A 13,726-nucleotide genomic window follows, 5' to 3' on the forward strand; every position below is an offset into this window, starting at 1 on the left:
AAATCATAAGGAATTTCTAGTGGGGAGACAAAGATGAGTACCAGAAAGTGCATTGGATGTCGTGGGAAAATATGACGAAGGCAAAAAGAGATGGAGGTATTGGTTTCCGTGATATGCACTTATTCAATCAGGCGCTTCAAGCTAGAAAGGGATGGATGCTATAACAAAATCCAAACAGTGTTTGTGCAAGGGTTTTAAAATCTAAATACTACCCAAACGATGACTTGATCAACATGGTTCAACATGGTGTTCGCCACAGACGCCTCTCCTGTGTGGAGAGGCATCGAATTTGGTCTCAAGTTACTCAAAGAAGGATTGATATGGCGAGTGGGTAATGGAAGAAAGATTCAGATTATAAGAGAGCAATGGATCCCAAGGAAGGAAGGTCACAAAACAGCAAATTTTATCCGGAGAACTCGACTAAGATGGGTCAATCAGTTGGTGTCCCAAGACTCGAATGAATGGAACACATACCTCATCAGACAATTATTTCACTCTTTTGATGAAGACGAAATTTGCAAAACCGTTTACCTTTGGAACAGGTGGAGGATTGTGTGGCAATGGCACTATGACAAAAACAGTATATTCACTGTTAAAAGCGCCTACAAGCTTGCGGTCTCACTGAAAAGAAAGAGCACACTGTTGCCGACCAACTCAACCAGTCGCCCTAGCGATAGGAAAATTTGGGATGTGATATGGAAGGCAAGTATCCCGGAAAGGATAAAAAAAATTGGTTGGAGAGTGGCGACCCAGTCCCTTGCTACAAGACATAACACCTTCAGGAGAACCATAGTGAAGGAGGACATACTATGTGATATCTGTGGTAGGGAGAGGGAGGATGAATTTCATGATGTCGTTTCATGTACTCGCAGCAGAGCTTTGAGGGTGCCATGACCCATGAGAGCAAACTAGGAAATTCCAAAAGAATCGGCGTTTAGAATGTCTGGCAGGGACTGGTTGCAGATGCTGCCTGCTCCACATCCCGAGCCTGTCAGAAACAATATCCTCATGATTCTGTGGAAAGCCTGGTAGTTAAGGAATAATGTGATTCATGGAGATGGGAAAGAAACTGTCTCGAGAGCTGTGGATCAGTTAATTAGGCTGGTTGAGGATCTCACATTAGCCGCGCAGATGACAGTCACATCTGCTGATCAGAATACCATCCATGCGCAGGCGGATCGAAATCCAGTTCCTGTGAGCCCAGTATCCAATCAGTGAGAACCACTTCCGTTGGGACCAGTTAAACTGAATTGCGATGCAGCGTTTCTGCAGGATATTGGTGGTACATGGGGATGCGTTGTCGCCCGAGACCATAGGGGCCTTCCCCTTTTCTCTGCTGGACAACGACTTTGTCAGTGCAGATCCTCGGGCGAATAGCTCCCATGCGACGTCGTTGGTGTGAATTGTCTCTCATGCGACGTCGTTGATTGTAATAGCTCTCATACGACATCTGCGTTGAAAAAAATAGCTCCCATGCGACACTGCTGCCTAATCCAAAGACACATGTTTAAAACTCGAATCAGGTGAGCAGGACCCACAGCGTGGGACCCACTAACTTATCCAACTCAGCATTGGTCAGGTGAGCGGGACCCACAGCATGGGACCCACTAACTTATCCAGGTCAGCATTGGTACAAGAGGACACCGAGCCGTGCCCCGAGCCGTGCAGCACCCGAGCCCATCCTCCCCCCCCCCCCCCTCCCTGACCGTTGTTCTTCTTCTTCTCCGGCGACGACGCGCAGCAACGCCGTTCCGGGCCGCGACCTAGCGATGTCGAGCTCCGCTTCAGCCTCCCGCCGCTCATGGCCGCGCTATGGCGCAGTGCCCATGACAAGGTGCCCTGCATGCCCACGTATCGCACCCCTGAAGCGGCTAGTCACAACCACCGACAAGAATGGCAACCTTGGGCGGGAATTCGTGAAATGCGAGAGCAAACCAGAGCAGGGAAAGGTGAGATTTTACTTCTCAATATGCCAATTTTGGTTTTTGTCTCCCAATTTCATATTTGCCCATTTTTCATCGGATTTGGGATTTAGGGTTCATCTTTTCGATTTCAGAAATTGAAGCAATGCACCCATTTTGAGTGGCTAGATGAGTACATAGAGCGGATTCAACTGGAGGGTGCATCTGGGGAGCTCGATTTACCGTTGGAGGCGGAGAAGTTGGGCAAGTTTGGATCGGGCGCGTCTGGATCTGGGGCCCCTGGATCCGCCCATTCCATTGGTGCTACTGTGGGGGATGCAGGAGTGACGGCAGAGCTGAAGAAGCTGAACAAGCAGATGAAGAAACTCATCGAGTTGCAGAAGCAGGGCAATTTGATGGGGCTGATGGCCGGACTTTTTTATGTTTGTGTAATTGCTCTCGCATTTGTTTATGTGATGATAATTAGTCGTAAGTGAATAGATTGGGTATCATTTGTAACCGTAATGATATGGATATTTGAATAAAAGTGTTGCGCTGTACGAATTCGGCATGTCTTCTCTACTCTGTTCGACCCCTTTTTTCAGTTCTTCAGTTCGTCGTCAGTTTCAGTTTCAGTGGTAGAGGGAGAAAAGAAAAAAAAAGGTCCGTCCACAGTTGCCCGAAAAGGCCAGGCCCATATAGAAGTTAGGCAGGGCCGAATAGAACATATCCAGGCCCATTGATAAAAGAAGTGTAGCTAGTGCAAAAAAAAGTGCACACGGTCATTGACATCGATATATCTTTTCGGCTTTAGGTTATTTCACAAATTTTAAATTTTCTGCCGTCACCTTTTTTGAGATAACTCATCTGATAATTATTTGAGCTATTTTTATGCATAAGCTATCGTGTCCAATGGTAGGGTCCCGTGTTGTTTCGGCTAAAACAAAAGGTTGGTTCTAGTTAGCAGTCTAACTTGCAGTCTTTGTGAACCAAAAAAGTTGCAACTGTTTGGTTCTAGTTTATTTCAACCAAGTATCATTTTTAAATTTTTTTGATTTGTGCTATGGTGTTTTCAAAGTTTTTACTCGTGTGTTTCAACCGAAAAAGGTTGTGCCCCTCTCAAAAAAAGAAGACATCTAGTGTGCCCCTAGTAGCATCTCCTTACAACATAGAGGGGCATCCCCTTACAACATATAGTGCATAAAACATAAAAGGAAGATAATTAACTAGACACGTGCTAACAACAACTTATATGATTGGATCATGTTTTAGTGCATTTTTAGTTCACATGGCCACATAAATAAAATGCAATGGAGAAACTTTAGGCCCGAAAAAACATTAATAGATAGCACAATAGAGGGGCATCGGGTACCCTAGTAGCATAGATAGATAGAACATATAGAGGGGCATCACCTTACAACATATAGTTCATAAAACATGAAAGGAAAATAATTAAAACTAGATAGATAGAAGACACGGGCACACACGCCCGAACCAACACAAACACAAGCTAGTTAGATAGAAAGACTCGCACTCGAACAACTCCTTGGCCCCTCCTCCTTGGGCGCCCCTCCTCCTTAGCCGGCGCCCCTCACTCGTCGTTCTCCGGCATCTGGTAGGGGAGGGTGTGCATGCCGTTGGGGTGAGGGAAGATGTGGTGGAAGTTTGTGAAGATGTTGTAGGTCGTGAACGCGATAAACTTGCATCCACACCAGAACACCTCGCCGAGGAGGTGGTGAGCGTCGTAGGGGTTGGTGAAGGTGACGTAGAGGCCGATGACGAAGCCGTTGGCGTTGCCATCGTACTGGTCGTGGAGGTGGAACATGGGCGGAGTGCCCGGAGGGAGGTGGCGGTAGCCGGCTTGGAGGAAGAAGCGAGCCAGCTCTCTAGGGCCCCTCCACCTTGAGATGGCCCACACCCTTAGGCTATTCTCGACGATGACTCCGGCCGGGTACTCCCTCTCCGGCACGGTGCGCGGACGACGGTAGGTAGGGCCGTTGAACTGCATGGTGGCTCGAGTGGTGGATTTGGCTCGAAAAGAAGAAGCGGAGGAGGCTTGAGAGATGAGTGTGAGAGAGATGAGGAAATGGTGCCCTTTTATAGCCGCGTTGCAGCCGTGGTCAATGTGTACACGGTGCCTTCTCGATTGTTTTCTCTTCTCCGTTCGTACTGGCATAAGTAATTGCGGGCATTAATTCAAAAACGGCGGGCAGAGCATCCAAAGAGGCACGGGCGGCACAGGCGAGATGCATCGTTTCGTGCACTTGCATCGGCGGTGCATCGGCGGTGAAGCCGCGTGGGAAACAAGCCCGTTCATCCGCGCGTGACACTGAAAAAGGAGCTGCACCACCGACGCGTTCGTCTCAGGTTCAAACATGCATTTGTTAAAATAGCTTAGATGCGACGTACCTATACGCTGCGCCCCTGCCGCTGCTTTACTGCGTCGATGCGTGCATGCAAGCCCGCATGCAAATGGCTAGGCTGTGTCACAGCGTTCACGAGCACAGAATAGCTAGGCTGCGACGTTGCATGGCATGCATGGGACAGGGATGGCCCACATGCCATTGACCCTCTCGCATGCAGCCCATCCCCCCCTCTCGATGGCCGTGCGCACGCACGCCAGGCTCTGCCGGGCCCGATCCGCTCGGCCCAACGGTCACTGAGATGCTCCCCCGCTCAACCTTATCTGTTCGAACAGAGAGAAAAACGGTGGCCAATCAGATTGGAGAATCAGGGCTCCCACGGATCGCCCCCGCGGAATCCTTCTAGAAGGCCTATCCGACGGCCGTAGTTTGGCGTTAGGGTTAGATCGACGGTGGACGTTTGGCGCTAGGGTTACGGGGTTTTGGAGGCAGTCAACGGGGTTTTGAAAGGTTTGACCGAACATTCAAATGTGTATAACTAATTCAAAAAAAATCTAAAAAATGAAAAACCTGCGCATATAGTCTTGTTATGTTACATAGTTATGATATAAAATAATAAACTTGATTTAATGATTTTTGCATGAAAAAACCTTCACAAATTGGACTATCTCGACTGAGGTTGCATAGAGTTCAAAGGAGTGAGAAGAGGGTTTGAGGTTTTGAAAATGCAAAAAATCAAAAACCTCACCTTAGCTTCATTTTGGAGTGACTAAGGAGGATCTGAAGTTATTTTTGCATTTTAATTTTTTAAACTTGTTTTATTGCTGACTTTGTATTAAAGGGTGTTTTTTCAAAAATAAATTAATAATATGAATACTTATTCAAAAAAAGGTGAGACTTCGTATTGATCCTATATAGGTATAATATAAGCTAAGAAAATCTTTTTTTGTGATTTTGAGAAGGTCGAAAAAAACTTGCTTAGAAATGGGGTCGTTTTCCCTTACTTTGGAGCCTGTTTGGACAACATTTTCAGTAACTATGAGTTGGACTTCACAAAAAGGGTTGGATTTATGAACTAAAGTGCATAGTAGTACATAAAACAATGCAACATCACAGAACAAACAAATGAACTCCAAAAATATTGGAGATAGGTTCAAATTTGAATGTCGGTTCAAATTTGAATTTTATTTCAAGTCAAATCAACATCATAGCACATAAGTTTTCACATGAAAGAACATAAGTTTTCACATCAAATGACAACAAACATAAGTTTTCACATCAAATTTGAATGATTTCGACTCTATTTCTTTTGCCTCTTTCTACCACTCGATTTCTTCTCTTTTTTTCCACCGTTTGGTTCCACGGCGCATAGTTTGTTGATGCTGATGCTCTTGCTTTTTGGCCCCTTAGTTTTGTTGCCAACTCCACTAGGCCCCCTCAACTTTTGCCCCTCATCATGTCCCACTTCTTCAGTTTGCACTTCTGCAGCTTGAGTAGATGGCACACATTGTTCAACTACTTCAGTTTGCAACTCAACACTTGGCAGCACAACCTCCAAACATGGCAACACAGCTGTCAAAGCAGATTCGCATGGCAGCACAACAGTTGCTTCATCTGCAACAGTTTCAGATTGCCCTAGCGCCTGCAAAACAGATTCAGTATGTATCACATCGTCCAAAACAGAAACACTTAGCTCATGTTCAGCAGTAACAGTTTCAGTTTGCTCCATATCTTTGTCACCAAACATTATCTGCTTAGTGCTCTTCCTTCTAAAGCCATTGAGTCTTGCTTTTTTCACTGGCCAGCACTGTTCAACAACAAGAGGTGGGGCATTTTCTGCACGCTTCCTCCTAAAAAGTAAAGCATTTCACTTGGTTAGATACTAGAACAAGTAGCAAAATCAAAAACTTGCAAAAACAGTAACATAAACATACTTTGGCCTCTGAGGAGTGTAGATGCAGTTGGATGAACCAACTCTGTGCCCAAGTACCTCACACAACTTGCACCTATTTTTGTTACCTTTTTGAGCCCTTTTGGGCTTATCATTCTTTTCCTTTTCCTTTTTCCCCTTCTTACTACAACCACCTTTCTCAAACCAAGCTTTGAATCTGTTCTGTTTTGGCCTCCCAGCCTTTCTTCTAGTGACAGGGGGACACAAGGTAAATTCTATTTCCACATCAGGCCACTGAGATTGGTCAGTCAGTGCAGGAATTGGACTTGCATATGCAGCTTTGAATTTTTGTACTGAATAATACTCATGCAAATATGGGTGCATATTTAACATGGGTTTAGATGCCAAAAAAAGTATGGAATGCTCACATGGTTTTCCAGTGTGTTGCCACTCTTGGCAAGTGCACTCATGCAACTCAGTATTTACCACATGCCTCTTGCCACTCTTTGTATCTCTAACTTCAGCACCCCACAAGGAAGATTTCTCAACAGATAGATGTGAAAGATTTCTACTCCTGTTGACCACCTGTTGTACCACTGCTGGAAGCTTGTCCCCTTCCAAAATATTAGCAATTTTCCTCTCAACTCCCACAAACGCATCCACACAGATGCATGTAAATGGATGGAAAATGCAGTAAAAAATGGTTGGATGGGGTACAGCTTCTCCAAGTCAACTTTAAGCCTCTTTGCAGTAGTGTTTGGAGTCTTGGCTAAAGTAGGAGTAATCTTCTCTGTAACGCAAAGCTGTGATGTCATCTTTGAAACTCTCTGTGAAGTGGTCATACATGTATGCTGGTGTGGTATTTGATTTACCCTTACTGTACTTCCATCAGGTTGTAGTCTGGCAGACAAGTACCATTTGCAAGGATTGCCACCACCATCATAACCTTTGCACCGAGCATAAAATTTCTTTCGATCAGTCCACATAGTCTTGGCATCAAATTCTTTTTTCACTGCATAGGTCCTGAAAGACATCCTAAACTCCTTCATGCTTGGCCACAACTTTCCCACCTCAATAACTGGGTTCTCTTTGTCATACAAACAAACCAACTCATTATCATCTGCATCATCCACATCATCTGCAGCCTCTCTCATCAGCTCTTCTTCATCCTCATTTGCATTTCTAGGGCATGTGTTACCATCAGCAGGCAAAGAACTGCCATCCTTCTCCTTATCTTTGTCATCAACTTGAATGCCAAACATTTCGGCCATATCAATGTCAGATATTGGTGTAATGACCAAATCTGTTTTTTCATTCAACTCTACTACATTCCAGTCAACAACAATCTTCCTAGCACCATGGGTTCCCTCCTCTCCATCTGCATCAATCCCTGTATCTTCAGCTACTACAGTCGGTTCAGTCAACAATGCCAACATCTTTTTTTGTGAAACCCACTCATTATCTTCCACCTGTGCAGCCATCTTTGATGGCACATAACCAACTCTGGAATGAGTTTGCAGATCAATTAGCTCAGCATAAAATGTTACTTGTTTGCTTGCCCACCCTTCTTGCTGATCAATTTCAGCAACCATGGATTCTCCATCTTCAATTCTCACATATTCACCATTATAGTTATCGAAACGTTGCAGAGATACCTCTTGTTCTGGACCCCAAACAATACTCTCCCCAATTCTCTCCACCAAATTGCCCACGGCCTTCTCCTTCATGCTCTCCAATTCCTGGGGATCAACATCTGTAAATTCGACATCCAACCTCACGGTGGTATCTCTATCAATGTCTTGGACACTGCCATCACTGAGCTTGGCTTTACAGGGAAAAAATTCCACTATAATTGCGAATGTGGTGGCAGAACCTGAACCTCCCCTGTTTTGTCAATGGCAGGCAGCGGCAGCAGTGTAAGCGACAGTCACTACCAAATCGAGTTCGATAACAGCTAAAATAGAAAAGAGGGCGGCATTACCGATTTGAAGCACTGTCTCCTCGCTCCATCTCATTCAGCCCCCGCGCTCCTATCCAATCGAGATTCTAAAACGCCAAGAAACAGGGGCAGCATGAGGCCACAGATTTATCCAAAATTCTGGGGAATGGAACTAGAGTTTGGAAAATACTCACTCGCAATAGCCGCTGCCGTGAAAAGCGCTCCACCACCGGGCGGGCCGCGGAGAAGAAACATCCCCCGGATCCAATCAAGATTCTAAATCGCCAAGAAACGGGCACAGAGGGGCAGCATGAGGCCACAGATCCCCCAAAATTCTGGGAAGTGGGACTAGGGTTTCGGGCTCACTCGCAATAGCTCTGCCGCTACCGAGAAATGCGCTCCACCACCGCGGAGAAGAAACCGCTGCCGGAGAAGATGCTTACGGCAGCGCCGCTCGCTCAGTCCAGCACGGGCACGGTCACACAGTCACCGGTCGAGTCGTGGACGGTTGACTCTTGACTACGTGGCTCTAGATGGACCCCACCAGTCAGAGCACATAACCTCCGGTGTCCTAATCAAACCTCAGCCTAACTAACAGCCAACTAGCCGCATAAACGGGTTGTCTTGCTTGAGCTGTTTCTGCGCTGGGAGACGTCGCATGAGAGCCATTACAACCAACGACGTCGCATGAGAGACAATTCACACCAACGACGTCGCATGGGAACTATTTGCCCCAGATCCTCTGATGAAGCAGAGGCTTCGGCCGTCATGATGGGCCTTACTGGTTTCGCCAAGATTTTTGACGGGCATGTCGTTGTGGAAGTGGACAGCTCCACAATTGGACACAAGAGGTGAGATCGAAGGAAATTTGCAGATCACCCTGGTTTGCTGTGATGATGGACATTGAAACGCAGATGGAGTCCTCAGCATTGTTGGAAGGATACGGAATAAGCTGGCTCATGAAATCGCGGCGACAGCGAGAACGCCAGGTGATCATTACCTGATAGCGGATGTGCACGCAAATGTGAGGAAAACCATGATGTCGGAATGTACCTATACCAATACATAAGCTGTGTGCTGTTGGTTCTCAAAAAACAAAAGTATACAAGATATGAACCGGTTTATAAGCATTTTTCAGAAAAGTAAACCTCGATGGGCCACACAGATATAGGCCGGCAGAAAGGTGGAACGGGCCAGCGACTTTTGGCCCATATCAGACGCGCGCGAGGTGTGTCGTTGTACCGATCGATCGTCGTCTTCTTCATCCCTAGACCCCACGGCCACCAAACCGACTCGCCAACCCTATACCCTGCCGCCGACCGAACCGCCGCATCAATCGATCGCAGCTGATGCGATGCCGCCCAACAAGGTCCAGCCGCCGGGTCCCGACCGCAGGGGGCTCTTCTCCTGCCTCTACAGCGGCAATTGCGATGAACCCCCTAGCTTCTGTTTCAGACTAGATCTCATCGAGCTCATCCCCGACTTTTACGAGGAGGCGTTCGACCGGCTGCCCGTAGACGACATGCCGCCCGATGCGTAGACGAACTGGCCAGCACCATGCGCAAGGGCGGCCTCTCGCTCGGCCTCCTGGACCCCGTCTCCAACATCATCCTCAATACCATGGCCCTCCTCCCGCGCGACTTCAGGGCAAACCCATCGCCTCCGCACGACTCCAAGAGGAGGAGGAGGACCAAGAGAATGGCCTGTGCAGCGCAGCCAAGGGAAATCTTGTCCAGTACCATTGGGCCAACCTGCCGAAGGGATACGTGGCGCGGAATTGCTGCGGCATCCTTCCTGGCTCTCCGCGATTTCATGGTGACATACTTCGGATGCCTCAGTGAAGAACAGGCCATCCGCTACCTCCACTGGGCCGGCGCTGACCTAGCCGTGGCCATCCTACTTGTCGAGCACGATCTATATGCTGCTGACCTTGAGCTCCCTGACCCTGCCTCCGAAAGGACGCAAGCCGCCCTCAAGTGCGCCACAACCTGTGTGTCGCACCCACACCCTGCGCCCGATGTCCTGGTGCGGCTCCACACCACGCCCCTACCCTTACAGCGGCTCCTCGCCACCGCCCCGTTCCTCGGGCCAGAAGGGCCCAAGCTCACCGTCGACGACGTCGACACTCTCACGGATCTACTGCGGTACCACGAAGGCGCCCCCACGACCTCCAGGTGAAGGTGCTGCCAGGGGGAAGAGAGGTCATCGTCTACTGCCGGAACCTCAAGCCCAATGAAGGGAAGCTTGAGATTTGCAACAGTACCAGCTCCGTGGATGGATTCAACCTTGTCACCATCAAGGTCGAGCGTCACGGGGACCTCTTTGCATCCCTGCGGTCTGATCCTCAAGACAAGAGATCCATGATATCGACCTTTTTAGCGAAGGCCACGAAAACATCTCGAAGCCGCGGTTTGGTAGAGTGCTGCAATGGCGATGCCTGTGAGTACACCGAGTCTCTCATGATGAGGCTCCACGGTGCAATCCACGCTTTCTATCTCAAAGTATTCACCATGTTGCCATCCTCTATGGGGCTAATCCGGGACATATTGTGGGCTGGCCACTGCTATGGCCCATTGGACCCTGTCTCCAACATCATTTTCAACTCCATTTGGCACAGCATAGTGTACCCGCTACCCCTCTCCGAAATCAAAGAGTATCACATCATAGACACCCTATCTATGCTTCGAGTGGAGGTTCGTTCCCTGGAAGGCCTAATGGCCCTCGTCCGAGGAAACTCTGAGTCTGGCTGCTCGGCGCAGCGGGTGATGGAGCACCTCTCCGGCAAATGTTGTGACCTTTCCGAGGAGACGCACACCTTGCAGCAGTTTGCTGCCGCAGCCGCAACCGCTCAACACCCACAGCATGCTGCACTAGGGCTATTCCTCGCGTCCCTGACGCCCGATGTGCTGAATGACCTACGGCGCTTGCTGACCACCGACACCAATGGTGTGATCTCCTGTGAATCTCTTGGCCAAATAGAGCACTTACTCCGACAAAAAGCAGTGACGTTGGATCCCAAACCTCCCAAGGTGGCCAAGTTGTGCGAGGAGGCTAAGGAGACTCTGTTAAAAATGAAGTCATATTATAATAGAATGAAGTTATACTTTGGCTCTGAGCTTGAAAAGCTGCTGCAGAAATATGCCTTTGAGCATCCTCAGGTACGTGGCTTTGCTTTTATTCATCTTGTATACATATTCATTGCATCTCACTATCAGCTGCTTCATTTGACCTTGTTGTTGCTTGTTTTAGGAACCAAAATATGTGCTAAGTGTTATCTGTGGTGTGGTGGATGGTTCCAAATCCTTGGACAGGGAGTGCTACCACATTAATTTTGTGGCTGCTTCCAAATCAGGGACTGATGGTAACCAACTCTTCTTCGCCGAACTCAACTGGTTGTTTCCTGGTGAGCAGCCAAAACCAAATTTCTGCTGTCCTCTACCCCTGATATATACTGGTAAGTCCACATTCCTTCCAAGTAGCATGTGCAGCCATCTAGGTTTAAAACATTAGAGAGATTTTTTTTTCTGTTTCGTTGAAGATCCTTTTGATTTCCATTTAGGACTTTTCTTCTTTAAATCCTACGACGCTTGTTTGTTTCATCCAATCATAGAGGATAGCTCCCATAAAGAATTACTTTTATAGGGTCACGGAGTGCACATTCAATGTCGTTTCACTATTCAGCATTATGTTCCTCACAATTTAATTGGTACACCATTTTCGATATATAAGATGATACATAAACTTAACGGCTATGTATGCACCAATTTACGACAAACTTGTGAATCGACCATGAGGGCAATATCTTAAAATCATCTACTACAAAAATGGCAATATGTTAAAATTATCTACTACAAAAATCAGAGATTCTTGCTTGAAAGTAGTATAGCTTCTCTGAACGGAAAGGTGTGGTGAAAGTGAAGATCTTCAGTATGCCCTTCTGCAATGCCACCAATGAAATCCAGCTTCCTCTGTACCCTATGAAGAACAGACACCCCACATGACCTCTCCATCACCACCTTCCACTTTCTTTGGTCACTTTGCTTATCATATTTTGTATACGCCCCCAGATGCTGCTTCACATTCCACTTCACACCATTATCTAGACTGTGCATTAGCCTCTAGTATTTTAGCTAATTGAATCACACTTCAGTTATGTTTTGTGTGCATCAGACTAGCAAGTATTCTATATCTCCCGTACAGAAGACCTTGTATAGGACACTGCGTCTGCGCGCACATTCACTGCTTTTTCGCTTTTCAGAATTCTGCTCCTCGCGTTTTCATTGGTAGACCATTTTCCATACATATAAGATGATACAGCAATTTAGTGGCTATAGCATACACCCACTATCGACAAAATTGTGAATCAGCCATCCGAGCAATAGGTTAAAATCAGCGTTTATTTGTAATAAGTAGTCCGTATGTCCTTTCAGATTTTACAGTCAACAGTATGGATTTTCAAGCATGAAAATGAATAATAATAAATCAATTTTGGTTTTGGTGACAGGCCGTTGCTACTATGGAGAGTCAACCGCGAGGAAGATTATGTATCCAGATTCAGCAGACTTTATTAACAGTAATCATGATATTACCGACGATGGGACGGCACACACGGATGGAATGCTGGACGCTGATTTAATGTTCGATTTTAGGAGTGATGCGCAGTTTGCAGACGATATGAGGAAGTATTGTGAACGTCAAAAAGAATTGTCGCAAGAGGGTGATGAGTATTAATTTCAACAGCAGGAGGAACTAGTATTAGGTCTTAACCTTATTATTAAGCCTGTTGTAGATATACTACTGTATTAAGATCAAGCTAAGTACCAAAAAAATCTGCTCAAAAAGTGCACATACGTTTGTGCATAATTTGTTTTTGTAGAGAGCTATTTGGATGTCATTTGGCCACCAAATTTCACAAGAACCTAAAACATTTGTTCATAATTAATGCCACGAAGTTTCAGATTTTTTTTTTGTTGCTATGTTTTCGGCCGGGGGTGCATTGTGGGTGGAGAAAAATCACTCTTGTTTTTTGATGTACACCAATGGGCAGAGCAAATAAGCATGGTTTGCCAAACATTCCTCTTTGAAAAATCGCTTCCTGATGCGGTAACTTGGAGTTGTTTTGTTGTGTTCGATAGATAATCAACTCTGGTTTTGGTGACAGGTCGTTGCTACTATGGAACCGGATCCGCGACGAAGATCATGTATCTAGATTCTTCGGACTATTTTGAGAGTAATAGTGATATTACTGTTGGTGGGACTACGAGCACAGACCGAATGCTAGACGTTGATTTCGTATTTGATTTTAGGAGAGACGTGCAGTTTGCAAAGGATGTTAGGCAGTACTATGAAGACCAAAAGTTGTCGTCGGAGTGTGATGAGTATTAGTTTCAGCGGCTGGAGGAACTAGTATCAAGTAGGTATTGAAACTTATTAAGCCTGATGCAGAAATATTAAGAAAAAGTAGTGTGCTTCTTAATACTTTTTTAATCCATCTTGTCTGAAACTTCATTGTTGTCTGTCACTATATAACCTGAGAAAATTGATTGGTCGTTGAAGGTTCAGTTTATTCATTTTTCATCAGATATCTACCAAATTTGTTGGACATGTGCCCTAGCTAAAGAGTAGACAACCA

At 46.3% G+C, this 13,726-nt stretch overlaps 1 protein-coding gene and 1 pseudogene across 1 annotated transcript; both read left to right on the top strand.

Moving 5' to 3' along the window:
- The first annotated feature begins 1,713 nt into the window (after nt 1-1,713).
- On the top strand, nt 1,714-2,629 carry LOC141022264 (uncharacterized). The gene is made up of 2 exons (XM_073498572.1): nt 1,714-1,949; nt 2,057-2,629. The coding sequence occupies exons 1-2, from the start codon at nt 1,770-1,772 to the stop codon at nt 2,396-2,398; spliced, it is 522 nt and encodes a 173-aa protein (XP_073354673.1). The 5' UTR covers nt 1,714-1,769; the 3' UTR covers nt 2,399-2,629.
- Nucleotides 2,630-9,448: 6,819 nt separating this feature from the next.
- Nucleotides 9,449-13,077, top strand: LOC109745325 (uncharacterized; annotated as a pseudogene).
- The last annotated feature ends 649 nt before the right edge of the window (nt 13,078-13,726 follow it).

This window comes from Aegilops tauschii, chromosome 5 (genome assembly GCF_002575655.3).
Source record: "Aegilops tauschii subsp. strangulata cultivar AL8/78 chromosome 5, Aet v6.0, whole genome shotgun sequence".
Classification (NCBI taxonomy): Eukaryota; Viridiplantae; Streptophyta; class Magnoliopsida; order Poales; family Poaceae; genus Aegilops; species Aegilops tauschii.

Coding starts and splice junctions, on each gene's coding strand:
- LOC141022264 (XM_073498572.1), top strand. CDS start 1,770: ATGTCGAGCTCCGCTTCAGCCTCCCGCCGCTCATGGCCGCGCTATGGC. Junction 1,950..2,056: donor GCAAACCAGAGCAGGGAAAG/GTGAGATTTTAC, acceptor TTTCGATTTCAG/AAATTGAAGCAATGCACCCA.